Consider the following 24,951-nt stretch of genomic DNA (forward strand, 5'->3'; position numbering starts at 1 on the left):
CCCAGTCGAAACGGCCGCCGTGTCTCAGGGGGCAACGAGTTACCGTCATACTAACCCCGGGCGTGTTTGGGTCAGAGAACCTTGGTAGCCTGCTCGAATTCAGGCTGTCGCACGAAAGAACTTTTTGGGGTTCCTGCCGTTTTTTTTTTAAGTCTCCCGAGAATAACCTTAGAAGGACACATGAACGATGCTAACGAGGGATATCGGCAACGAGACGCGCTGATAGACAAGACACTAACCTAGCTAAGAACCAGACCCAACCAAAGCACCCTGAGGCAGCCAGTCAGTGATATCGAACGGACAACGGCAACAGACCGACAACCCCATACAAACCATACCGAGGGGAATAGTATATCACAAGTAATAGTCACAAAATCACGCTGCCCACTTCCAACCAACACCGCCACTCCTCCTCCTCCTTCTTCTTCTTCTTCATCTGGGTCACCGGCAGTCATTCCTTTTCCACGAGTACCTAGCTCGAGGCGCCATATGCCTCGGTGACCTCCTTCCTGTACTTGTCGAGAATGCCCCTGCGGTTGAGCTTCTGGGCAGCTGTGACGAGGCCCTGCGGTAACTGTTAGTCGGGAGCACGCAAGAGGGGTTTTGCAGAGGGAAAAAACAGGGATGCTTACGTTTTGCGGAGTCCACTCGTCCTCCACAAGAACGACGCCCTCGATGATCTCGATGCCCGAGAGGCCACCAGCGCGGCCCGCGTTCTGGAGCTCCCTCAGGACGGCGCCTTGCAGCTTCTTATCATGGACCAGCGCTTCGAGGGTCTCGCCCTGGACGCCGATTGACGCGGCCAACTTCTTGAGCGCGGGCTCGGCCGGGACGATGATGGCGATGGGCTTGGCCTTGGAGATGTCGGCATAGATGCAAATGTTGGCCACGACGGGGGCCGAGCGGTAGATGGACTCGAGCTTCTCGAGCGCAATGTACTCGCCGTTGAGCGTCTTGACCAGGTTCTTCTTGCGGTCAATGATCTTGAGGTGGCCATTCTTGTCCCACTCGCCGATGTCGCCCGTCTTGAACCAGCCGTCCTCGGTAAGGGCCTCGGCCGTCTCCTTGTCGTTGTCGTAGTAGCCGGAGAGCACCGTGGGGCCGCGCAGCCAGATCTCGCCCTGGGGGTTCGGCTTGTTGGTGGCGAAGTATCCGGCGTCCGCGAAGTCGACCAGCTTAGCCTCGACAGAGGCCGTCATGGCGCCGATGGATTCCGGAGTCCACTCGAGCGGGTTCTGCAGCGTGCCCATGGCCGTCGTCTCGGTGAGGCCGTAGCCGATGATCATGGGGCAGATGGCCATGCTGATGAACTTCTGCGTCTCCTTGGAGACGGGACCGCCGGCGCTCAGGCACAGCTTCATGCGGCCGCCTGTCGCCTCCTTGATCTTCTTAAAGACGACGGCGTCCAGGACGCCGCTACCCGGAAGCCCCAAGGCCATCAGCCTCTCCTTGAGTGCCAATGCGCCCCAGAAGAGTCCTCGGACAACGGGGCTGCCGGCATTGACCTTGGCAATGATGCCCTTCTTGACCGTCTCCCAGACGGCCGGGACGCCGATCAGGACAGTAGGCTTGAACTCGCGAATGTCGCCATTGCAGTTGCGTACCGATGCGTCGGAGAGCGTCTTGGGGTTGCCGTAGCCTAGGGTAGCGCCCCAGTAGATGGCGGCGTGCTCGAAGACGAACTCGAGAATATGCGCCAGCGGCAGATACGTCAAAAGACCGTCTCCGGGTCCAATAAAATCCTCGACGATCGGGCTGGCGCCGGCAACTGCACGTCAAAGTTAGCTAGCTGCATCCGTGGGACGTCCGACAGCTTTCTGCCCATTTTGAAAGGGAAAAAAAAAAAAAAAAAACACCTACCAGCCGCAACCACGGCCGCGTGCGTCACCGGCACACCCTTGGGCGTACCAGTGGAACCGGAGGTGTACATGATGCAGCAGAGGTCGTCGGGCTTGGGCGGAACCACGTCGACGGGGTTCTCCTCGCCCAACTTCCGCAGGTCGCCGAAGCTGAGGATGTTGATGTGAGGGTACGACTCCTTGAGCTTGTCGGCGTGATCGGGATTGAGCTGGTGCTGGTCGTTCCAGATGACGTGTTGAATCTCGGTGGCTACAGCGAGGACGCTGGTCAGGGTGGGCAGGAGATGGGGATCCAGGAAGATGGCCTTGGCCTTGGTGGCGACCATCGAGTACCGCAGGCCCTCCTCGCCCAGCGTGTCGTAGGCCGTGACGATGGGCATGCTCTGCGAGCCGGCGCCGTGGGCCATGGCCAGCCAGTTCTGGCTCGTGGCGGCGTAGATGTGAAGGCGGTCGTCCTTGACGAGGCCCAGCTTGCGCAAACCGGCACCGAGCTGGTGGGTCAAGCGCTCGTAGTCGGTGTAGCTAATGTACTCGTACGGGCTCATCTCGAAAAAGGTCCACGACTTCTCGACCTCGCGCTCCTCGCCGTTGATCACCTTCTTGACCATCTTCTTGTCCTGATGGGTCCGCAGCAGCTTGCGCGAGCCCATGCACTTGGCATTACCAAACTTGGCGACGCTCACGCGGACGAGCTCGTGGACGGTCGTGATCTCATCGTTGGGCTTGGTGTACAAGCCATTGACGGCGAGGGGGTGCCTGCGAACGGGAGTTTCGCCTTCGACGGGTTGCTGGCCGGGCACCTCGACCGAGAAGGGAGGCGTCGCGCTCATGCGCGGAACCAAGTGCACCTGCTTTGCTGCCATTGCGGACGGCGTGGGAGTCGTGGGAACGAGGACTCAAAGCTGTCGGTTGCGGAAAGGAAATAAAAGAAGATGCGTTTCGAAAGGCGAAGGAAAAAAAAAACGTGGTCGAGCTTGGGAACCGGCTTTATACCGCGGTTGCCTGGACCACTTACTTAGCAAGGGAAATAATATTGAACAACGAAGCAGATGCCTTCGGGTACCCTGCACTCGTCCGCTCTGTCGGGTATCCCGCGACTGAGCGAGCTAGTGTAAGCTGGCACGGATGACAGGGCGGGCGAAGAAGTGTCGAGATTGAGGAAAATGGTTCGGAAACCTGCAAGGTCGACTGGCTCGGGATGGGAGCGACGAAGAAGGCCAGGGGTTTTTGGCAAGAACTTTAACTAACCCCAACAACGCGCCAACAAGCTCCAGCAATGCTCCAATTTGGGCAAAGCTCGGTGGCCCTGCAGCAGTTGCTCCACCATAGCAGGCCGTGCCAAGAGACCAAGATCTTCTCACCGTGTGGATATGCGGCAAGCTCGTCCAAACATCGGAAACTGGCCTGATAGAGCCGAAGGCTGGCGCGGGGTCGTGTGAAAAGGGGCCAATGGCTCCGGGGTTGACACCGTGCGTTAGTTAGTGGTCCCGATTCCAGTCCGCCCCAACCTGTTTACGCAGTAGTTGCTGCACTAGGGTCTCGGCCTTTCTACGATACACTAATAGCAGCGGGCAGTGGTCGCAGTGGCGTTGCTTGGGGAAGCCCATCACGAGGAGTCTAGGACCGGAGATGGATAGATTACCTGCGGATGTACGGATACGACGGGCGCGGATCCCCATGCTGCGGACACACAGAGAGCGTCACCGCCCGGGATAAGGTGGTCAGCACCCCTTCCGACCTCCGCAGGCCTTGTTTACAGTCGGAGAGTGCCGTCCTGCGGATGGGTAGCATGCTATATAGTAAAGGTCCGAGCCACAGGATCAGACTGAACAACGAGATTGCGATGCGATGCGATGCGATGCGTACGTATCGATGTTTATCCGTACAGTACATACATGCATGCATGCACCATGGCAGGCCCGGGCAACGGAGTACGAATATAATGCAGTGTATGTGCCTCTGGAGTCCAGGCATGCATACAAGACGAGGAAGCCAACTGGCAACTGGCTCCGAGGCGTCCGCGACACAGCCGCAGCCGAGCAGTCAGGAGATGATGCAACCGAGTTTCAGCTGGCCATTCGAATCGGCGTTCGATAGTGCTCGTTCGACACGCTCGTTGACGGGAAGGTTGCCAACCACGCAGTTGCCAACTCTGTCCGGCTGCAGGCGGTAGGTAGCAGTTACCCAGTGCAGCCACCGACACACACGTGCCACGGTAGCGTCTTGCGGCTGCTGTTGCTGCTTGCTGCAGGAGGCCCATCTATTATTTCCTTGGCACTTCACCTACGGAGTACGGACTACACTACACTAGGTATCTGCAGATTGCCCTGGGTGCCTGGGTCTTGCTTCCCCGCATTCCGTCCCATCCCGCACCGCTCTCCACCCGACTGCACGTCAGATCATGGATGGCACGGAGCAACGGAGGCTAGCTTGTATGTAGTTCTCTTCTTGAGATGACAAGACGGGAAGACTTTGAGTGAGCTGTTGGAGTGTCGGTCGGACAGGCATAAGGACCGTAAAGAAAACCTACAAGGACAGGCGCATGATGATAAAGCTCCCTATTATTCCGTGCATACGTTACCCCTATTGCAGCGTAGTGCCGAGAGTGGGCTTCATTTGCAAACCGGAACCTCGCATATTGCTGTGTTGCGCGCGGTTGGGTTCGCTGAAATTACAAACTGAGTAGTAGTTACTACTGTGTAAGTAACTCAGGTATGTATGTACGGAGTATGGAAATACGTACACTACGGATTAACTACAGACGACACTACTCCGTACCTACATAGCAGTTGGTGGGACCCGTGCCAACCGTTTTCCGCTTGAAACAAGTACACTACTCCGTAGCTACCCTCGTAAGGCCCAGACCAGCCAAAATTGCCGCCGACCTCGCTGAGAGCTTCACCGCCCGCTCTGCCCATGATTGTCGGCCCGCCGTCATTGGGCAGCGATGAACGGAAAACGACGAGAACTACGAGTATGAAACTGCACGGGTTCTTGGATGCGCTGGGCGCACCGGTGCAGGATGCAGAGGAAGGTGGGAGAATCAAAATGCAAACGCACTTCCTTTCCTTGTCCGATTAGGTAGTGAGTGCATCGAACCATGCGCGAACCCGGGTTCGCGTCCCGAAACCCAAGGGGGGGAAGGGGGAAGGTACTATTCGCAGCAGAGGATATCCCGTTTAACACCTTCCATCTTAGAGACGTTCGAGCTGTTTGCGCAGGACCTGCCGTCGCAGAACCTCGGCTTCATCGATTCGAGAGCTACGACCCTCGAGCTCACCGTGGCAGGGCGAGATTTCAGCATCCACCAGTCCCCGGGCATTCTGTCCTCCAACCGTGCTGGCGGTACTACGGGAGCGGGTTCGTCATTTTCACTTGCATTGGGAACTTCCCTTTTTTCCTTCTTCTTCTTTTCCTTCTTTTCCTATTTTCTTATCTTTCTTTCTTTTTTCGTTCTTTTTTTCCTCCTTTATTTCTCTTGCCCCTTTTCATCCCCGCCTATGACCGTAAACAGTAAAAAAAAGAAAAAGAAAAAAGAAAAAGAAAAAAAGAAGAAAAAGGTGATCCAAGTCCCACACTAACAATCGACTCCCGCCCGCCCCCCGCTCCCTACGCCCAGTCATCTGGAAGATCACGCCCCTCTTCGCAGAATGGCTGGCCTCGCCCGCCAACCCTTTCTTCGCCCACGGCGTCCTCTCGCCGTCGTCCCTGGCCGTCGAGCTCGGCTGCGGCGTCGCTGGCCTCGTCGCCCTGCTCCTGGCCCCGCGCATCTCCCGCTACGTCCTGACCGACCAGCCCTACGTCGCCAAGCTGGTCGAGCAGAACGTCAGCGACAACTGGCCGGCCGCCTGCTCCGCCTCCGCCTCCGCCTCCGCCTCCGCCTCCGTCTCCGGCAAGGCGGCGAGGCTGGCAGCTTCGACCCCGGCCGGCCGGGGCCGGGCCAAGGAGACCACCACCGGATCGTCGGGCCCCGCCCGGGGGGAGAGGAGGAGGATCCACTTTGCCCCGCTCGACTGGGAGACGGACCGGGTCACGGCGGCGCTGACCGGGTCGGAGAAGGCCAGGAGCTTCGACGTGGTCCTGGCCTGCGACTGCATCTACAACGAGGCCCTCGTCGACCCGTTCGTCTCGACGTGCGTCGACCTGTGCAGGCTCCGGGCGGCCGAGGAGGAGGAGGAGGAGGAGGAGGAGGAGGAGGAGGAGGAAGAAGGGCAAGGCCCGGGCCCAAACCCGGGCAAGGAGCCTTGCGTGTGCGTGGTTGCGCAGCAGCTGCGGGACCCGCTCGTCTTCGAGGCCTGGATTACCCGGTTCGCCAGGTCCTTTCACACCTGGCGGGTGCCCGATCGGTTGCTGTCGGAAGGTCTGAGGTCGAATTCCGGGTTCGTGGTCCATGTCGGGGTGTTGAAGGATGATATTAGTCTCTAGATGCGATATGAGTTTGGTCATCACTATTATTATATTCCCGTATCCCTACTCAGACTGCCTACAAAAAAAACGAAAAAGAAAAAGAAAAAGAAAAAAAACGAAAGAATTGAAAAAAAAGCAGAGGGGGAAACCACCACCGTCTACCGCACACAGCGCTTCTATCTGTCTTGTATACTTTGGTATTCACGCCATTATACCAAGTCCCACCGTACCAGAAACGCGATGCTGTAGCCGCACCGCCCCTTCTTCCTCAGCCACTCCTCCTTGGTCAACCCCCTCGCGCTCTGCCCGTCTATCGTGTCGAACGCGACCAGGATGACCTGCTGGCCCGGTATCCCGAGGTGTCTGGCGTCCACGTCCACGTAGTACCAGAACCCGTCGCTCTCCAGCGGTATGATGTCGTCCCTGCTCCCGCCCGGCCCGTTGATCTTCAGCCCGAACAGCATCTGCTTGCCCGGCCCGTTCTTCTCGGGCAGCCAGTGCTCGCACACCTTGGCAAACCGGAACCGCACCGTCCCGGCGCCGTTCGCGCTGATGCGCCGCTGCATGGGTGCGAAGTTGCCCTGGTCCAGCCCCTCGCGGGTGGCGTCGCCCATCCACTCGGCCGGCTCGTCGCCCGCGGGACCCATCATGTACTCCTCCCACGTGGGACGGCGGCCGTCCCTGCGGTACCAGTGCCTGTCGTCGGCGGGGAAGTGGCGGTCGCCGAAGCGCTCGTTGCTCATGGTGAAGCACTCGGGGGCGAATCGCTGGTGGTACTGGCCGTTGCAGACCGCGCCGGCGCCCCAGCAGGCGTCGACCAGCTTCCACCGGCCGCCGTCGATGCGGACCGCGTTCCACGCGTGGCCCGTCGGGTCGCGCGGGGGCGGCGGCTGGCCGGCCCGGAGGGGGCGGAACCCGAACCCCTTGCCGTGGCCCGTCACCACGACGCACTCGAGGCCCGCGCGCGTCGCGATCGCCTCGTACACGCGCGCGTACCCCTCGCACACGGCCTTGCCCGAGTATATGGTGTCGGCGGGCGTCTGCCCGCGCGGGATGCAGTTGTTGAAGAAGCCGTGCACGTCGTAGACGACGTTGTGGTGCAGCCAGGTGAAGATGGCCCGCGCCTTGTCCGTGGGCGAGGGGAGCGGCGCGCAGAGGACGTGGGCCAGGTGGCCGATCGGGTCGGCGTGGCGTGGGATGGACGAAGTCGGGTGTTGGGCTGCGAGCGCGTCCGGCACGGAGAAGTCGCGGCAGGGAAGGCAGTCCTGGCTCGGGGGCCGGGCCAGGGGGGCTGCCGCCGCAGCGACGCGGTTTGCTACGGCATCGATCTCGGCGATGCTGGGCCGGGAGCTTAGGGGTATGGGAGGCGGTGCTAGAGGCGGGGATGGCTTGGACGCGCGGCCGCCGCCGCCGCTGCTGCTGCTGCTGAAACCACATTCTAACGCGGATTTTGCCTGGAAGCCGGCCGGCCGGGAAGGCGGCAGGCGCCGGGCTGGCAGGACTGGTGATGGCTCCTCCGGGGCCGCGACTGCCGGCGAATTGCCCGGCCTCGATGGGAGCCGGGGAGGCAAAGAGGGCTTGGGCGGCTCGGTTATGCGGCGGGGTGGGAGGGTCGGCGTCTCGCTCGCGGCCGCCTCCTTTGCCTTCGCCTCGAGCTCGCGCCGAGTTGGGGGCAGCGGCGGGAGCTTGGCTTGCTCAAGCGGCGGTGGGAGTCTCCTTGGGGTCTGCGTCTCCGACCCTCCGTTGGGGGCAGACCTGGTCTGGTTCAACGACAGGCTAGACACGGTAGACAACTGCGACACATCGGAAGCGTTCGAGTTTCTCCTAACAGAAAGGGTCTGGGCAGAAGGTCGGCGAGCGGGCAGATTTGGCGGGGTCGCCTGTGGCGTTGCTAGTTGTGAGTTGCGCGATGGCAGCGGAGGGGCCCCGGGGTGACCGGGGGAGAGATCGGGCGTCTGGTCGCCATTCTCCTGCCCCGTGGTACGCGGTGGAAGCGGCGGCGGCGGCAGCTTCTCCGAGACAGTGCGGACCGGCCGCGGTGGAATTGACGGGCTGGCCCCGACAGAAGCGGGCCGGGAGCCTGATGCGGCCTTGCTCACATCTTCGGTCAACGAGCGGACCGGCGGCGGCGGAGGCGGAGGTCGTTTGCCAGCAGTCAATGGCGGAGCCTGGAAGTTCTTCTGCTGGTTGAGAGCAGCAATGCGCTCCGCGAGCGTTGTGAACCGTGGCTCTTCCGCGTCTGCCATTTCCCGGCGCTTGTTGAGGAATAGCTTGCAGCTCTCGGTGAGGTCTGCCGGGGGGGGCTTAAAAGCAAGAAACGTCTTGGCTGTGCCGCTCACCTACCTTTCTTTGCCTGATGCAAGCGCAGGTCTGGTCTCGGCTGGCTTTCAGATTCCGGCCGGAGTTTAGATCTCCAATCGAGATCACCGGGGCGCGGCATCAACTCGCAACACTCAAACGCACTGGAGGATGTTGTGGGAAGGCTCAAACGGGGCGCAGTGATGGAAATGCAAGCAGTAGCAAGTGCAGGTGTCTGCCTGCAGCTGAACCTCGAATGCTGGCCCGCATGTGGAGAAATCGAGCCGTTCTGGTAGCCACGAACGACATATCAAGCCAATTTGGCGATAAAAGGAAGGGAAAAAAAAAGAAAATCGCAAGCACAAAAACAATACGCCAAAGGGTCGACTGCCACAATCTGCCTCCTGGCGGAACCTTGCGTTTCAACCTCTTGGTCGTTCCAGACGTGCCTGATAGTACTGTGGGGGGGTCGGTGGTTCGCCACTTTACCCCACAAAGAAGCTTGGGCCGCCAAGTTGTCATGCAGTACGGATTCTCTGTTCCTGACAATTACTGTGTACTAGTAGTTACAGCCCGCCAGCCTGGGCGCACAGATGCATTCCAGACCACCTGCTACGTATGTACTACCAACTGGTACCTGTGCACTAGGGGTGGGGGGAAAACCACGACAGGAGACGAGTTGGCAGGTCTTTGGCCAGGAAACCTCACCAGCTCATGTGACAAATTGGCCACCAAAAACCGCTTTTTCGCGACCTACGAATTACGTCGAGGACGGAGCGGTCCGCTTTGGCGAGAGCAACTCGAAAAAGACGGGGATCAGCGCGCAAGGCGCCCTTCAAGGCGGCCGTCTCCCTCGTGCCCCACCGGCCACGGCGGTTCGCAGCTGAAGTTGTGAGCGAAAGATCAGACGAGTTCTCAGGATGGAAACTTTGCTTGAACCAGTGGGGGGGGGGCACAGCCAGTCGGCATCGCAGCATCGGAGCCTCGTCATTGGGTAACACCTGCCGGCTCGGGCAGCTGCCTGATCTGCCTTGCGTGCGGAGTACTTCTGCTGCCCTGCGTGTGTAGATCTACTACAATTTGACGATTTTTCCGGGTTTTACAGAGTCGAGATGGTAGGCCTAGGTAGTACGTCCCGTCAGGATTGTGAACGAGGCGCGATATCAGCATGGTCAAGCCCCAGAACCGGGCATCAGTTGGAGAACATGCTACCGAAATAAACGTTAAAGCGGGTCCTCTTCCGCGCCAGATCGCCATCCGGGGCAGGTGGGGGGTGGGCGCTAAACTACCTATCTAGGACGCACTAAATACTGCAGGAGGTTGGGACGCACATACTCGTACGTACTGTGTGTGTATCTGTAGGTATGAACCAACAACGTGCTGTACTCTGTGTATACATAGTTATGTACAGTACAGTACATACATACATACACACATGCATACATACATCAGCTAGTGTAGGTTCTGTGCCTTACCCTGGCATCCCACTCATGCACACCCGAACATCGACCGGCAGGCTGCCCGCCGAGGGCGGATTATATCCAATGCACCACCCTCGACTTACTTCCTCCGCACTTGCAGCTGCATCTTTCGGCGACTTGACAGCCTGCCGGTGCTGCTTTCATTCCACCCTTCTTCTTCTTTGTTTTTTTTTATTTTTCCAATGTATTTTATTCTTTTGCTTCTCTTGCTTCTCCCACAGTATTTATCTGCGGCGATTCAAGCGACTCTCTGCCTCGATTTCAGAGCCCCAACCCCAAATCCACGGTTGATGAGACGTTGAGCCAGCCTGCTTATAGTTACTTGCTAGAGGAAACAGACCCCGCCGTGTTGAATTGAGCTGGTTCCCCGACAAAAGACCGTCTCTCGTCGGTATCGGCTCGCAGCAATCCAGACGAACGACGGGTCTCAACTTCCGGACTTACGCCTTTGTCTTACCGGAACCTCCCTTCTCGCCCTGGCCAGCACACCTCTTGTGATGGCCTCCATAACTTCTTCCTCGACTCCCTCTATGGCGCCCTCTGCGGCCCAAGAAGCGGCCGCAACCCTACCAACCGGCCCGGCCCGCAACTTCATGGATCTGCCGCAAGAGGTGCAGAGAGAGATCTTCAGACAGTGCTCGAATAAGGACCTGATCTGCCTCGCCACGGTGTCGAGGCACTTCCGCGACCTTGCTGCTGCCGAACTGTACCGAGACTTTAAGATTGTCTTCCCGGAAGGCAACAGGCGCCCAGAGGACACGTCTTTCGACCCTCTCGCCCTCGGTCTTGACACCTTTGCGACGAGCGACTACAACTATGCCCGCTACCTCAGGCGCATGACTTTCGACACGGTCACCTTGGATTTCACTGCAGCCGTCTCGTACCGCCCCTATCATTCCACCCTCAGCTGCGGCAAGTTTATGAACACGCTTCTTCTCTTGGCGCTGCGCAAGGCACAGTCTCTCGAGTCCTTTAAGTGAGTCTTCCCACAAGTACGGCATTTGGCTCGGCTGCGCCATACGAGTCGCATTTGCCGTGCCCATAGATACGCGCCGGATCTTGGTTCCCGCAACAACGGGTTGGCCCGCTGACGCTCTTTTTTTTTTTTTTTTTTTTATTATTTTTTTAGGTGGAACATCGGAGTCGAGCTCAGCCGTCCAGTGTACAAGGAGTTGCATCAGATTCCGGCACTCTCGCATGTCCACATAAGGCTCCAGACCTTACCATCGCGATACCAGAGTGCCTCGTCCCCCACATTCGGCGCCTCGAATTCCACATCCTCGCCAGCATCGGTCCATGTTGCGCCTATACCTTCAGTTCCCCCTCCCCTTCCTCCGCCGGTCTTTGCGTTTGGCGCCCAAGGTCCTTCAGATGGTGTGTTCGAGTCCTCCTCGGTACCGCCGGGCCCGTCGTCTGGGCTCAAGCAGGCCCGTTCCAGATCTCCGAGGAAAGGGTTTCTGAACAGAGAGCATCCGACCTTGTCTGGCTTCAAGGGGCTCAAGAGCCTCGCCGTTCTAGACATTGACAACCTCGACATTGTGCCAGAACTCCAGTCGGCCGTTCGAAACTCCGCCGGGACCCTCTCGGAACTCAAGCTGTCTTTCTCGGAGAAGCTTGCCTCTGCAGCCCGCAATCACCAGGCCAACGTCTCTGATTCTGAAGAGTCAGACCAGGAAGATGGCATAATGCCCGTCCCGTTAGAAGACGTCGGAATGAGTGAACAGGCCAGAGACTTCCGGGCACAGCAGGCAAGGAAGGTTCAGGAGACGGTTTTGGCCAGGATTCTCGATGCCGAGCCGACGCCGGCAGAGGAGCTGGAGGCAGCCGTGGTGGAGACTGAAAAGAAGAAGAATAAGAATAAGAATAAGAAGGGCAAGGCGAGGACCGAGCAAGAGTTGGTTGATATGATCAAGACGATCACGCCCAAACTCATGGGTGAGCTAAACGGCACCAAGGAGTTCGCCGCATCGCAAGACATTACCGATATGATTGGCCTCGCTGCCCGGAAGTACGTCGAGGAGGCCAAGTCACGCGGAGAGAAGGCAGACCAGGACCAGAACGGAGCCGACGGTGCTCCGTCGAGTATCAGCGAGCCATCTGACAAGGCCGCGGAAGGTGTGTCCTCTGAAGCAAGTGCTCCCGAGGTGAGCCTCTTTGGAGAGTCGGCAGCCTCCAAGAAACCCAAGGATCACAGGCGGGTCGCGGATCCCGACGACATAGATATCGAAGAGCCACTAGAACAGCTCGCTATCGATGCCGGAGAGCCACCAGCCGGTGAAGCGCCAGGGGATGAAACAGCAACGTCAGCGGACAACCCGGCGCTTGCCGACACGAGGACGAGATATGGAGAGGCTCTAGCCACTCTCAAGTTGCAGAAAGCCGACTTCAAGGCTCTGGCTGAAGAACTACAAACGTTCGAATCTCAGGCCAGCGCTTTGGGCGACGAGATCCGGCGGTGGCGGGCGGCCAACTCTCCCGCCAACCTTGATTCCCTTGGCGATGCCGAGTCGCAGTTACTGAGGCTCACGCGGAGCATCCGAGATATGCAGGAGCAGATCAGCGCGTGCCAGTCTGCGATCGAATGTGCCGATAAGTCTTCGGCAGGCGAGGTCTGGTCGTGCAAGGAGCATGCTCGCCAGGTGCGCGACTACATCCGGGACACCAGAGGACTCGCCCTCGAGTCTCTTAGCATCTTTCTCATTCCGACAAAGGCGTCGGTTCTGTCCAAGGCCGTCGATCTCCGCGTCCTTCGCCGCTTGACGCTGCTCAACGTGGGTATCCAGGCGCCAATCTGGGCACTGCTTCACAGGGAGAATAAGGAAGCCCCGCTGCCGCTGCGCGAGGTCTTTACCGACAATGTCTCGCTCAGCTTTCTGAACTGTATCGCCTCGCTTGAGGAGGTGCGCGAGCTCCTGATGCTCGAACGGGACCCTAGCGAGAAACCCGAGAGCTTCGCGCCCCGGACGCAAACGACCATGGACCAGATCCGCCGCATCGTTCTTAGGAAGCATGCTCCAACAATACGAAACCTCATGATAAAGAACCTGGCCGATGCGGCCTGGGATGTAGACGAGAAGACGGTCCTGCTGCTAAGTAGGCGTGGAAAGAGGCTCGAGGAGCTGGCTTGCAACATGAACGTCCGAACAATGGTTTGTCGTCTTGCCTTTTATGCATTCTTTTTCATGACTTTTGCTGACCTTCTCGAAACAGCATTGCTTCGCGCAGCATGTCAATGCCTTCAAGACTCTCCGCGCCCTGCACGTTCACCATCTGCATAACAGCGATACCTGTGTCTGGGTTGTGCGCGAGACTAAGCGTTTCCTTGTTGACAGCATCTCGCATAACCCGGACCTCAAGCTCGACTGGATTGCCATTGACGAGGATGAGCGCGCCGACAGGATTATGCGGCTGTCCGAGTGGGTGAAGCTCGATACGGGTGAATGGTGCCACAAGGATGATCTCGAGCACGGGCTCAAAGATGCTGCGGAGAAGAATAAGAATAAGAAGGGCAAGAGCAAGCATCATAGCTCTTCTTCGTCATCATCATCATCTTCTTCTTCCTCCCCCCCTTCTTCCTCAGGCCCGCTTTCGGCGCAATTAGCGTCGGGCGTCGGCGTCGAGGATCTGGATGTCAGCGCTATCATTGCTGCCGAGCTGGGCGAGAACGGCGGAGACAGTAGTTCAAGCGAGAATGGGATTGGCGACTCCAGTGACGAGGATGGGGATGAGTTCCTGGGACAGAAGACCAGTCTATACCAGGGTGTTATGTTCTACGAGGTGGACGACGTGAGAATCTTTGAGAAGGAGGTCGTCGCTGGAAGGCTTTGAGGTTGGAAAAAGAACTTCTTTGGCCGCGAGACGCTTACAAGTGAGGAAAAGGGAGCTTGGGTGACGAGAGGGCTGGCGTTGGATCGGGCTTCTGGAATGGGGGTTGGCGAGAAGACGGATGGTAGCTGTTCGTGGTGTCTGGGTGGGAACGGTTTCTTTCTCAGGGCTCGGTAACCTTTTTTTTTTTTTTTGACTAACGCAAAGTATTGTTATTCGTCATAGGTCTCCTGATAGAAGTACAAGCGGAATCATACCCCCAAGTCTGAGCTGGATTCATGGATATGGTGACTCGCGTCGGCCTAAAGGAGGTGTGCCGGGGGGATTGGCGTCAAGGCCGGTTGATGCTCTGCCGCCATCTGACGAAGTCTGCCGAGAAACCGTCGAGAGGACTCGCCCAACTCAGGTACGAGCGCTTGGCCAAAGAAATCATTGTTGTCGCAGCATTAGAGGAACCAGCTCGGTCAGATTCTCTCGATGCTCGACGCAATGTCTGATTGTCTCTCAACCCGCCAACATGCGTATATATGAAACCTAGGCAGGCGGATTTTGAGTTGTGTCAGCAAGACCGGGGTCACTGACGGGTAACTACTCGCCATTTTCTAACAATCCGTTTGCACGCTTGACCAGTTCAGCCTCATCCATTACCATTGAAGAGATTCATCTATTCTCATCTGATGACCACTCTCTGTCCAGTCCAGTCGGTAGGCCGCCCATGGGCCATCGTTAACCGATCTATCTATCCATCTATGTCATTCACTCATTCATTTCATTCCGAAAACGCGTTACCCGGCTTCCCCAAACCATCCCATCTTAAGCCTGATGTCTGTTGACACCAAACTTACCGGGCCTCGGACTTCTTGGCCCCCCGACCCTCCGTACCAAGTTTCATTCTTGTACAGAAGTGGTTACTCTCTCTCTCTCTCTCTCTCTGTGTGTGTGTGTGTGTGTGTGTGTGTCTGTCTGTCTTACACTCTCGCTATCACCCATCGATTGAGAGAGATCAGGATCGACGGACCAGAGCGTCCCATAGGAAAGGTAGACACCCGGGCCCCGTCAATGCCCTTGGCGGCTCTGCTCCTCCTCCTCCTCCTGCCCGACCCCTCATCTTCAGTTCGTTGTCGATTGCCCGCTCGATCAAGCTAGTGTCGACCGTCATCGTCGCCGTCATGTTTGGCACCCCCCGGCTCTCACCGTTGGGGGTCAGTATTTGGGCTAGGAGGTTGTCTGCCGCGGCTCGTGTGGGGTTATGGGGATCTGGGATGTGAGCTGCGACGAGATAGAGGGGGCCGAGAAGGTGGGTGTGAAGGTTTGTTGGGGTGCGAACAGGTTGTCGTTGTTGTTGTTGCTGTTGCTGCTGCTGTTGCTGTTGGGAGATGGAAGCGGCGAAAAGTCTGGAAGTAAAATGGAGGATTGGGTGAAGGAAGGACGTGGCTGGGGCGTCGAGTTGATCGTTTGCCAACGGAGGCGGTAGAGGAAGGGTTGGATGGTGGAGGTGGTGATTTAGGTGTTGAGAGGTGGCGGGGAAAGGGTTGGCGTTGGGAGTGAAGGTGGTGCCGCCTGCGGCGTTGGCGATGATAAACCGAGCACAGAGAAAGTAAATGAGGTCGAGGTAGAGGGCGAAGAGTTCCGGACTGGTTGGGTCGAGGGTGCCGAAACGGGATGGAGAGCAGAAGTCGGCTACGAGGAGGCCGAGACGGGCGCTTCGGGCGACGAGGCAGGCCTGTTGACGCTGCTGGACGGGGTCGGCCCAGAACACGACGGCGGACGACGAGTCCCCGGCGGCGGCGGCGGCGGCGATCTCGTGCATACGGGCCATGACGTCGTGCTGGAAGCAGGACATGGCCATGCGAGCATGGGCTATGTCGGGGAAGAGCGAGTCGCTAGAGCCGTCGTCGAAGCGGCGAGCGCGGTAAGCACGCTCCGAGACGACGGGTTGGATGCCGTGTGTGAAGAAGCAGGCCGAGCGTTCGAACCGGGCGAATAGCCGGATGATGTCGGGAATCTGAAGGGAGGTCCCCTGCAGGTCGAAAGGCCAGACGAAGACGGAGCGGTCGGCGAGGAAGTCGAAGGCGGAGTCGGGGAGGGACTGGAGGATACGCAGACCGTTGGTCAGGTGAGTGACGGCCACTTCGTGATTCCCGCGAAGGGACTCGAGCGAGACGAAAGCCAGACAGCAGACAAGGGTGAGACGGACGCTCTCGATGGCCGAAGAGCCGGCGTGGGTCTGTAGCCGCTCGATGGATCGGTTGTAATGCTGGATCGTGAGGACTTCGAGGTCGGCCCGGCTGAGGCCGTCGATCGCGGGCTCGTGCGGATACTGGAAAATCTGGTAGGCGGCTGCCAGAGCCACCACAGCGTGCTTGACGGCCTCGTCCTGAGAACCGGTCAAGGGGTTCAATCTCGACCAGAAGGCGGCGAAGTTGCAGAACTGGGCGGAGACGCGGCCGGCCGTGGCCGCGCGGAAGCGGGCAAACAAGCGCCTCTCAGTCTCGGTGCCGTCGATGTCGGCCTCGATTCGGCGCATAGACCTGAGGGACTCGTTCCACTCGCAGGCCCGGACAAACTCGGCTCGCGCCTTCTCGGCCATTTGGCTGGCGCCCGGCGAGTTGTATCGGGCGAGAGCGAACTTGTCATAGCCATCGCAGGTCCGGCCGGTGGATGTGCACCGGAGACAAGCAGGTTTCCCCTCGTCACACTTCACGCGACGGATTCTGGGGCCGGTCAGCCTGGTCACCGCCCACGAAGGGCGGACATCGACGATCAACTTACTTGCTGCGGAAGAAGGGGGGGGATGCAGGGTTAGCGGGTGGTGCATACATCACATACATTTCTTGTACGAATCAGGGGAATAGCACGGAGGGTTAGTGTCGTAAACAGGGACTCACCATGTAATACAGCCCGTGCGGACCTTTGGCTTGCTTGCCCTCGTGCGCTTTGGCTTGGGCGGATCCGGCGGAGCCGCAGCCGGGGAGGGCGACGGGCTGGTCGGGTTGCTGCTTAAGTCGATGCTCGAACGGTTCGAGTGCGACGGCTGGGACATGGTGTCGTCGAGGGAGGGAGGGGAAGGCCGGAGTGAAAACAGCAACGCGGAAGCCAGGGCCGGGTGTTCGTATAAGCTGCACGGTTGGTTGGCGAGGGCGAGGGCGAGGGCGAGGGAGAGGGGGGACACTCGGGTCCAAGTCTTTATTGTTCGCCCACATACTCATCCCATACCCATACCCATAACCATCGTATCCCTACTCGGCTCTGCAACCGCGGGATGAGCAGCGCCATCTCCCCACCTGCATCGGAGGGGGAGGGGGAGAACCAGAATTCGAACGGCAGCTTGGCCGCCCGCCGAAAGCAAATGCCTAGACAGACTACTTCATCCACGACCCCGTCAGCTCGTATGTACAGCACACAATGTCCCACGTGCCTCGCGCAGCAATGTAAGTGTTCAGCGCCCGAGCCGCACACCCTTCCTTGCAGATTCTTCAGCTGGCCATCATATGCCGAGTCGTATACCGATTACAGATGACAGATATGTCCCGAAACATGATCTTCCTTCCCCCTTTTCGCCGCCAACCCTGGTCCAGAGACATCGGCAGCTCCGTCGCCGCCATGGCGTCGACGCTCGTCTCTCGGGTCTGACGTAGCAGAGTGAGCAGTGTGCTAAAATGGGGTCGTTCGACGTCTCGCTGTCATCACAGAGGCCTCTTGACGCACAACACCAAGGTAAAATTCCACAACGGGAAGGACAAGTTCCCTGCACGCCGCCGTGGGCCGCGGTGCTCGAAATGGCCGAACTGCCCAACCGAGAGCTGTAGAACTCTAGTCTCGACCGCGCCGTGTATCCACGGAGTCGGAGAATTGGCGAATCGGCAGTGGCTGCCGGGCCCAAGAAAGTTGCGCCCCGCCCTTCCAATGCAGTGACTAAGCGTACTGTCGCCCTGTGAAATGGGCAACCCCGCTAGTCAGCGTTGTCGAAATGTCGCTGCCTGGCCTGGGTCGAGCGTTTCTGCAGGGCCAAGCGGTGTTCAACTTTAGTTTGTCAAGGCTCGGCCCTTGCAAAAGTCGGGATGTCATGGGATGTTGCTGAATAACGAACTTCTCGCCCTGGGTTTTGCCTGCGTTTGACCCCGGCGGCGCTGCTTGCAGAGTTTTACTCTGGGAGCTCTCGAGAGGTTGACTTACAGGAGAAATTGGCCAATGGGACACGGGAAGGAAGGAACTTCCATCCCAGGAACTTCCATCCCAGGAACTTCCATCCCAGGAACTTCCATCCCAGGAACTCGGGCAACCACGTCTTTGGGTAACCCCCTCCAGAACAACTCATTACTTGTATTCACCGAATCACACTTTGCACCGATGCACCTCACTCCGGACAACTTAGCCCGGCCCGCGAGGCAGGTGGTGGAGGGGGCCCCCCTCTTCTTTGGGCACAGCAGCTTCTCAAAATGGCCATCCTTGGCCCTCGTGGCCCAGAGCATGCAGATTCGAAGCTTATCCAACCGAGTCCACAAATTCCCATCCAAAAAAGTTCCCCATCGGGGGGCACCCCTCCTTCTAGAATCACACCTGCCCACAGTTCCCGCAAGCGAATTAGGTTCTCACCAAGCCTCCTCTGGCGTCACAGGGTGCAGCCCCCATTGGACCGGGTCCTCTCAAGTCGATCTCAGATGAGATCAGACCAAGCTAGGCAGCACAATAAAAAAAACCTCGTCAACGAGCACCCACTACCCATTCTCGGTCCAAGTTGGCGAGGTAGCGACATGTCGGTAACCTCCGCACTACGCCGCTCTGCCCCATACAGGGCCGAGTTTGGGTGATCACAGGCTTTCCTCGTATACTGAAACACATCTTACACATTTTATGTCTGGATCAGGACCTTGGTATGGCTTGCCCTGGGGGAAGATAGGCAGCTTTTTTTTTTTCATGTGCGGAATCCACCATCAACCATTCAGACTATTCTGGGAGGGCCCTTCCCTCTTGGTCGAACGCCGCACACAACCTCCAGTAAAACCTTGGGGGTTAACGGAGCACGACTATCCCCTTAGAGGGTTGAGAAATGCGGCTCCGAGGCCACAAGCGATGGCTCTGAGAAGCAGGACGCATATCAAAAGGGCAGATGAAAGGATGGAGTCGAGTGCCCGGTACATCAGAACGCATCCTGCACGGCTCGTCAACAAGGACGGATGCGGAGGTGAGCTTATTACTCTTCGTCCATTTCTTTCAATCACTGATACAGAACGCGGAGGGCCAAACTCAGAAACATAGCATATCAGTAGGTTGTGCCAAGTCCGTAACTGCGCTCCATCACATCCGCAATGGATCTCCGGCGTTCAAGCCGGCGAGGTTCCTGACACACGAGATAAGATTTGCGGGGCGACGGCTCTACGACGTAGCAGTGTGCACGAAGAAACAGGAGAGCCAGGACAGCCATGTTTACAGAATCAGGTGACGATATAGCAGGATGTTCTGCGTCCCGATTCAGCAGATTGTGCAAGTATGTACAGTACACACAAGCCGAGGTGGCTGGTTAGGAGATCAGTAATCAAGGAAGTAAGGATGTCAGGAGGCGGCGGCCTCAATTGTGCAAAGAGAGAAAGGGGGCTCAATGTCGCCAAATTACCGTGGCAAAGATCTAACAGCGTGCGGGATGCCATGCTGAGGCTGGCATTGTATGCCTCAGAAAATTATGATTGCTCTATCAGAAACATCGCAGGAAGGCCACTTACTATCTTACTTATACATAGCCCTTACTTTTCTGGTTTTAGTATGACGTATTTGCTTGTCATTGGGCACATTGAAAAGAGACATGAGAGAAGGATTGTTCGCTGACTCGTTCAAACTTGTATTTGAAAAGCATTCCTTGAAGCAATAACCCAGGAAGTCACACTGTTCTATCTATTGTGGGAGTTGGCCTGGCGTGCTAAACTTGGCATGTCAAGTTTCGCCTAACATGGTCTCCAACCTCTTTTGAGTTCCTGCTACGCTACGGTACTCGGGGACGGCCGACAAACACGTGCTCACTTCCACGCTTACTCGGTAGGTTGTCACTGCTGCGGAAGAACAGCTTGATGAAGGCGCAGTAGCCCGAACGTGATCGTGGTAGATTTTACCATCTCGGGCTCTTCACACTGTATCAGCGTACTGTACAATACGGGCTACCTAAAGGTTAGAGTAGCAGCTGGTCTATGCCGAAACAAAGGACCAGGAAACATTGGGATCTGATTATCAGAGCGTGGGAAATGTATAAATGTACGAGACAGGCACGAATTAGTTCATAATCCGTGGTGGACGTAGTGTCGATGGTAGGTTGTTAATAAGAATGGGGACTCTTTGAACCCCTGGTTACGCCATCCAATCGGGCAATTCCGAGCCGTAGTACTCCGTACTAGTAGCCAAGCCGGCGTGGCAGTGGGCCGGCCAGGACCCTGCCGCGCGCCTTCCGCGTCTCGCCATTTCGTCATCCGGAAATGTGTCTTTAACTTCCGAGCCGATCAATGAATTCTAAAGAAGCGCCCTCGAGGCTCCTGCACTTCTTCCTTCACAACAGCCCGGGCAGCGCGAAGTCGCGCACCCCGTGCCAAAATATCTCGATCCGGCTCAGCGGACTCGAGGACAGGACCCCAGGGATGCCGGCCCGGCCGACAATGACCGTCGACCGACCATGAATTCGTCACTGTCCCGCGCCGAGACTCTCGGTCTCGTGTCCCTCACGGCCGCCTGCGTCGCCATCCTCGCCAACGCTTTCCAGGGCGATGACAAGCCGCTCATGGTGTCGCTGGCCCTGAGCGGGCTGGCCTTCAGCGCCACCTTTGCCCTGATCCGCCGGCTCGGCCCGACCTTCATCAAGGCCGGTTTCAAGGGCGTCGACATGAGCAAGCACAACCGCAAGGAGCTGCCCGAGTGCATGGGTGCCGTGTGCGCCGCCGTCTACCTCTTTGCCATGATTGTGTTTGTTCCCTTTGCCTTCTACAAGGACGTCGTCGCGGCTACGAGTGGAGGCGGCAATCGGGACGTTGTGCTGCAGGTCGAACATGTGCAGCAGGGCCGCTTCCTGCATCGGTTCCCGCACAGCAAGGTAAGCTTTTACTATTATTATTATTATTATTATCGCCAAACGCTATCTACCTTTATCTATCGGGGTTTTTAACTTGGCTATGGTGCGTTCCCCCCGTTGACACTGGAAAACCCCAGCTCTCGTCCTACCTATCAGCCATCGTCTCGCTGCACACCATCGCCTCCCTGGGGCTCGCCGACGACCTCTTCGACATCCGCTGGCGGCACAAGTTCTTCATCCCCGCCTTCGCCGCCATCCCCCTCCTCGTGGTCTACCGGGTCGACTTTGGCGTGACCTCCATCGTCGTCCCGATCCAGCTGCAGCCCTACCTCGGCCAGCTCGTCGACCTGGGCGCGCTCTACTACGTCTACATGGCCGCCGTGGCCATCTTCAGCCCCAACAGCATCAACATCCTCGCCGGCATCAACGGCATCGAGGTGGCCCAGTCCGTCGTCATCGGCGCCCTGATCGCCCTCAACGACGCCCTCTACCTGCTCACCCCTTACCCGCACCCGGCCACCGACTCGCACCTCTTCTCGCTCTCCTTCCTCCTCCCCTTCCTCGCCGTCTCGCTGGCCCTGCTCTACCACAACTGGTACCCGGCCCGCGTCTTCGTCGGCGACACGTACTGCTACTTTGCCGGCATGGTGTTCGTCGTCGTCAGCATCCTGGGCCACTTCAGCAAGACGCTGGTGCTGCTGCTGCTCCCCCAGATCTTCAACTTTGTCTACTCCACCCCGCAGCTCTTCGGCCTCGTCCCCTGCCCGCGCCACCGCCTGCCCCGCTTCAACGCCCGCACCGGCCTGCTCGAGCCGAGCGTCACGGCCTGGTCCGAGGCGCGCCAGCCGCGGTTCAAGCTTGTCGATTGGGGGCTGAGGCTGCTGGGGCGGTTGGGCCTCTTGAAGGTGGTGGTGGATGAGGAGGGAAGGCTGGTCGAGACGAGCAACTTCACCTTGTTGAACCTGTGGTTGGTGTGGAGGGGCCCGCTGCGGGAGGACCGGCTGGCGGCCGAGATCACGGCGGCCCAGGCGGCGCTAGGCTTGTTTGGGTTGTTTGTGAGGCATTCATTGGCGAGGCTGGTATTTAAAGAGGATAACTGGAGCATACACTAGCCGACAGGCACGCGATATATCGAGTCTTTTTTTTCTTTTCTTTTTTTTGGATCTGCGAGGGCTATAGAAAGGCTTTAGACCATAGTAGTAAAAATTTTTTTCCCCCTTTCCCTGGGTAAGAGGTGCCAGGGATGATGATGCGCGTATTACAGTATGCGGTCTTAGCCCGTTCAGCTCAACCATGCATCCCGGAACATGAGGATACATGCCCACATAGGGCCCTCTCTGCCTTTGCCCTCCCCTCTCCCTTGGCCCGACATCACCTTCCGCCAAGTAAGGGCAGCCGGCCGGCTATGCGAAACACGGCCAAGTCGGCGGCTCTTTCGAAGGGTAGTTCCTGCCTCTCTCCAGCGGTTTGCCGTTTGACTGGCAGGTTGAACCGCGACGCGCGGTAGTGGATTTAAGTAGAACAGTTCCCAACCGCACACCGGGTGCACAAGGCAGCTATCCACCGAGGCCGTTGGCTCTGGTTTTTTTGGCAGTGCCTATTGATCGAGCCGAGAAACAATGGCGGGACGAATCGCCTTCTAAATATGTTCTTCCCCGGCGATCGTTGGGTAATTATGTGTTGGGGGCGGGTTATGTCGCATGCATTTTTGCGGCTCATCAGCAGCCGCGATCTGCCAGGCGGAGAAGAATTTTAGGCCGGGAGTCCCCCCCCCCCCTTCTCTCACATCATGGGGCGGCCATCCTCATCTTGATCATGGCCATCTCGGTGCTCTTGGCCCAGGTGCCGTCGGGCTTCTGGCGGTAGCACAGGAGCTTGCCCTCGTCGCCCACGCTGCCGAGGATCTGGCCGTCGTCGTCGAAGCCGACGCGCCAGACGGGGGTCCGGTGGCAGTCCAGCCGCGAGATCTCCGTCATGACGTGCCGGATGTGGCCCGGCAGCCCCGTCGCCCGCCGGTCCGGGTTGCCCCGGCTCTGGTCCAGCCCGGCGCGGATCCCGGAGGAGGCCGACGACATGAGCGAGGCCCGCGACGCGTGGCTGCCGCCGCCGTCCTCCCCGTCTCCGCGACGTCGCACGCCACTGCCGTGCTTCTTGACCTTATCCGCAGACCATTTCCCACCACCACCACCACCACCACCGCTGCCGCCGCCTGGTTCTTCCTCGTCCCCGCCGTCCTCCTCCCCCCCTTCCCCGGAGGAGGAGGGGGGTGAAGGAGGAGGCAAGGCATCGAGGCGGAAGACCCTGACGAAGCCGTCCTGACAGGCGGTCGCGATGATGTCGTAGCCGCGGATGTTGCCCGGGGCCCAGGCGAGGTCGCGGACGAGGCCGCGGTGGACGCCGGCGACGACCTCGGCGGCGAGGTAGAAAGCCTTGGAGGCGGCGGCGACGCCGAGCGAGGCGCGGACCGTGTCGCGCGTGCGGTACACGCGCACGCGGTCCATGACGGCCACCGCCAGCCCCAGCGCGTCCGACGGCACGCCCGCCCGCAGCGCCGTGTAGCACACCTCCGGGTTCGGGTCGAACCGGACCCGGAACGACGTCTCCTCGCCCCGGGTGATGCGTCGCGGCGCGGTGCCGCTTGCGCCGCTCCCGCCCTCGGTGGTGGCAGAGGCAGCGGTGGTCGTGGGGTGGGCGCCGGTAGTGGTGGTGGTGGCGGTGGCGACGGCGGTGGCAGTGATGTTGGTGGTGGTGTTGGTGGTGGTGGTGGTGGTGGTGGTGGTGGGGATGGTGGAGAGCTCGTCGAGGAGGGTGAAGGCGGCGAGGTTCTCGATGCGGTCGTTCTCGTAGACGGTCAGGCCACCGTCGGCGGAGAGCAAGGCCAAGTAGGTGGTGCGCGAGTCGTCGAGATGTTTGAGGGAGAAGGAGCGGTAGGGGGAGCGGGAGTTGCGGGTCTCGAAAGCCGGCTTGGCTGTGGCAGCTGCGCCGCTGGCGGCGGTGCTGCCGTCGAAGCTGGACGAGGCCGGGGCGGGCATGGGGCTGCCGATGCCCGTCGCCGGTGCGACATTGCCGGTGCCGTTGGGGCCGAGGTACGGCGAGCGAGAGGGAATGGTGACGAGGGGCCCGTTACGGGTGGACTCGGCGAAGCGGCGGCCCGAGGCGGCCGAAGGGTCTTCGGCCCAGAGCTTGAAGCGGCCCTCGATGCCGAGCGAGGCCAGGAGGTTGGGATAGATGGTGGTCGGGAGCCATTGGAGCTGGGACAGGGATGGAATGGTTTAGCTTGGTGTTTAGCTTGGTACTGTTCATACGTCCTGTTCATACGTCCTGTTCATACATGGTTGGGGGTGCAACAAACAGGGGAACGTACTTCTAGGATCTCGCTGGCATGGGCCCCCCAGGTATCGCACAAACGCCAAACGCCGTCCTTGTGGCGGTTGAAGACGCGGATCTTGCCGTCGACAGAGCCCGTCGCGCAGCGGTCGCCGTGGCCATTGAAGGCGACGGCCTGCACCAGATCCTGGTGGCCGTGCTTATGGATGGTCTCGAAGCTGGGGCGGTCGTCGGTCGCCGGCGGGTCTGCCAGAAATGCGGCCGCTTTGGACATGGCGCGCAATTATGCGTCGTGGTGGTGGTTGCGGTTGCTGTTGTGGAGTGTGGATTGCAGTGTGGGTTGCCAACTTCCCGCTTCTGGATACGTTAGAAGTTGGTTGCGGGTTGGTTGCGGGTTGGTTGCGGGGTTTGGAGGGGCTCGGTCCCGCTGCGGGGCGGCCACTCACTGATGAGCGGGACCTGGGGGGTGCTTACAGTAGTGTAGACTTTCTCTCACTGGTGGAAACAGGCGATCCACAACCAGACTCTCCAAACAATTCGTTACCCACCGGCGCCGCCGCAATTGGCGCGCATCAACCGTAACCCCCCCGGCCATTCCTTCGCGCGGGGACCCGGATCTGCTCGTGGATGATGTCGCTATTCCGCTAGCAAGGGCCCGGAGAGCAAACCGGGTTCGTGGATTACCTATCTGCCGTGCCGAGAAGCT

General features: G+C 59.0%; 7 protein-coding genes across 7 annotated transcripts; 3 read left to right on the top strand and 4 right to left on the bottom strand.

The window, feature by feature from the left end:
* Positions 1-13: 13 nt before the first annotated feature.
* On the bottom strand, positions 14-3,071 carry MYCTH_2299360 (uncharacterized protein). Its single transcript, XM_003660682.1, has 3 exons — positions 1,861-3,071; positions 633-1,768; positions 14-565 (listed from the first exon to the last, which is right to left on the bottom strand). The coding sequence occupies exons 1-3, from the start codon at positions 2,720-2,722 to the stop codon at positions 473-475; spliced, it is 2,091 nt and encodes a 696-aa protein (XP_003660730.1). The 5' UTR covers positions 2,723-3,071; the 3' UTR covers positions 14-472.
* A 578-nt stretch (positions 3,072-3,649) lies between these two features.
* On the top strand, positions 3,650-3,981 carry MYCTH_2299362 (uncharacterized protein). The gene has a single exon (XM_003660683.1). The coding sequence runs from the start codon at positions 3,759-3,761 to the stop codon at positions 3,954-3,956; it is 198 nt and encodes a 65-aa protein (XP_003660731.1). The 5' UTR covers positions 3,650-3,758; the 3' UTR covers positions 3,957-3,981.
* Positions 3,982-6,181: 2,200 nt separating this feature from the next.
* MYCTH_112924 (uncharacterized protein) lies at positions 6,182-8,864 on the bottom strand (the record flags this gene model as incomplete). The annotated part of the gene is made up of 2 exons (XM_003660684.1): positions 6,726-8,864; positions 6,182-6,278 (listed from the first exon to the last, which is right to left on the bottom strand). The coding sequence occupies exons 1-2, from the start codon at positions 8,510-8,512 to the stop codon at positions 6,182-6,184; spliced, it is 1,884 nt and encodes a 627-aa protein (XP_003660732.1). The 5' UTR covers positions 8,513-8,864.
* Positions 8,865-10,218: 1,354 nt separating this feature from the next.
* Positions 10,219-14,247, top strand: MYCTH_2299367 (uncharacterized protein). The gene is made up of 3 exons (XM_003660685.1): positions 10,219-11,021; positions 11,175-13,194; positions 13,256-14,247. The coding sequence occupies exons 1-3, from the start codon at positions 10,576-10,578 to the stop codon at positions 13,871-13,873; spliced, it is 3,084 nt and encodes a 1,027-aa protein (XP_003660733.1). The 5' UTR covers positions 10,219-10,575; the 3' UTR covers positions 13,874-14,247.
* A 541-nt stretch (positions 14,248-14,788) lies between these two features.
* Positions 14,789-16,584, bottom strand: MYCTH_2299369 (uncharacterized protein). The gene has a single exon (XM_003660686.1). It carries the CDS (start codon positions 16,458-16,460, stop codon positions 14,874-14,876), a length of 1,587 nt encoding a protein of 528 aa, XP_003660734.1. The 5' UTR covers positions 16,461-16,584; the 3' UTR covers positions 14,789-14,873.
* A 3,727-nt stretch (positions 16,585-20,311) lies between these two features.
* Positions 20,312-22,128, top strand: MYCTH_2299371 (uncharacterized protein). Its single transcript, XM_003660687.1, has 2 exons — positions 20,312-20,939; positions 21,056-22,128. Exons 1-2 carry the CDS (start codon positions 20,526-20,528, stop codon positions 22,028-22,030), a joined length of 1,389 nt encoding a protein of 462 aa, XP_003660735.1. The 5' UTR covers positions 20,312-20,525; the 3' UTR covers positions 22,031-22,128.
* A 422-nt stretch (positions 22,129-22,550) lies between these two features.
* Positions 22,551-24,600, bottom strand: MYCTH_2299373 (uncharacterized protein). The gene is made up of 2 exons (XM_003660688.1): positions 24,283-24,600; positions 22,551-24,169 (listed from the first exon to the last, which is right to left on the bottom strand). The coding sequence occupies exons 1-2, from the start codon at positions 24,517-24,519 to the stop codon at positions 22,706-22,708; spliced, it is 1,701 nt and encodes a 566-aa protein (XP_003660736.1). The 5' UTR covers positions 24,520-24,600; the 3' UTR covers positions 22,551-22,705.
* Positions 24,601-24,951: the final 351 nt, after the last annotated feature.

This window comes from Thermothelomyces thermophilus, chromosome 1 (genome assembly GCF_000226095.1).
Source record: "Thermothelomyces thermophilus ATCC 42464 chromosome 1, complete sequence".
Classification (NCBI taxonomy): Eukaryota; Fungi; Ascomycota; class Sordariomycetes; order Sordariales; family Chaetomiaceae; genus Thermothelomyces; species Thermothelomyces thermophilus.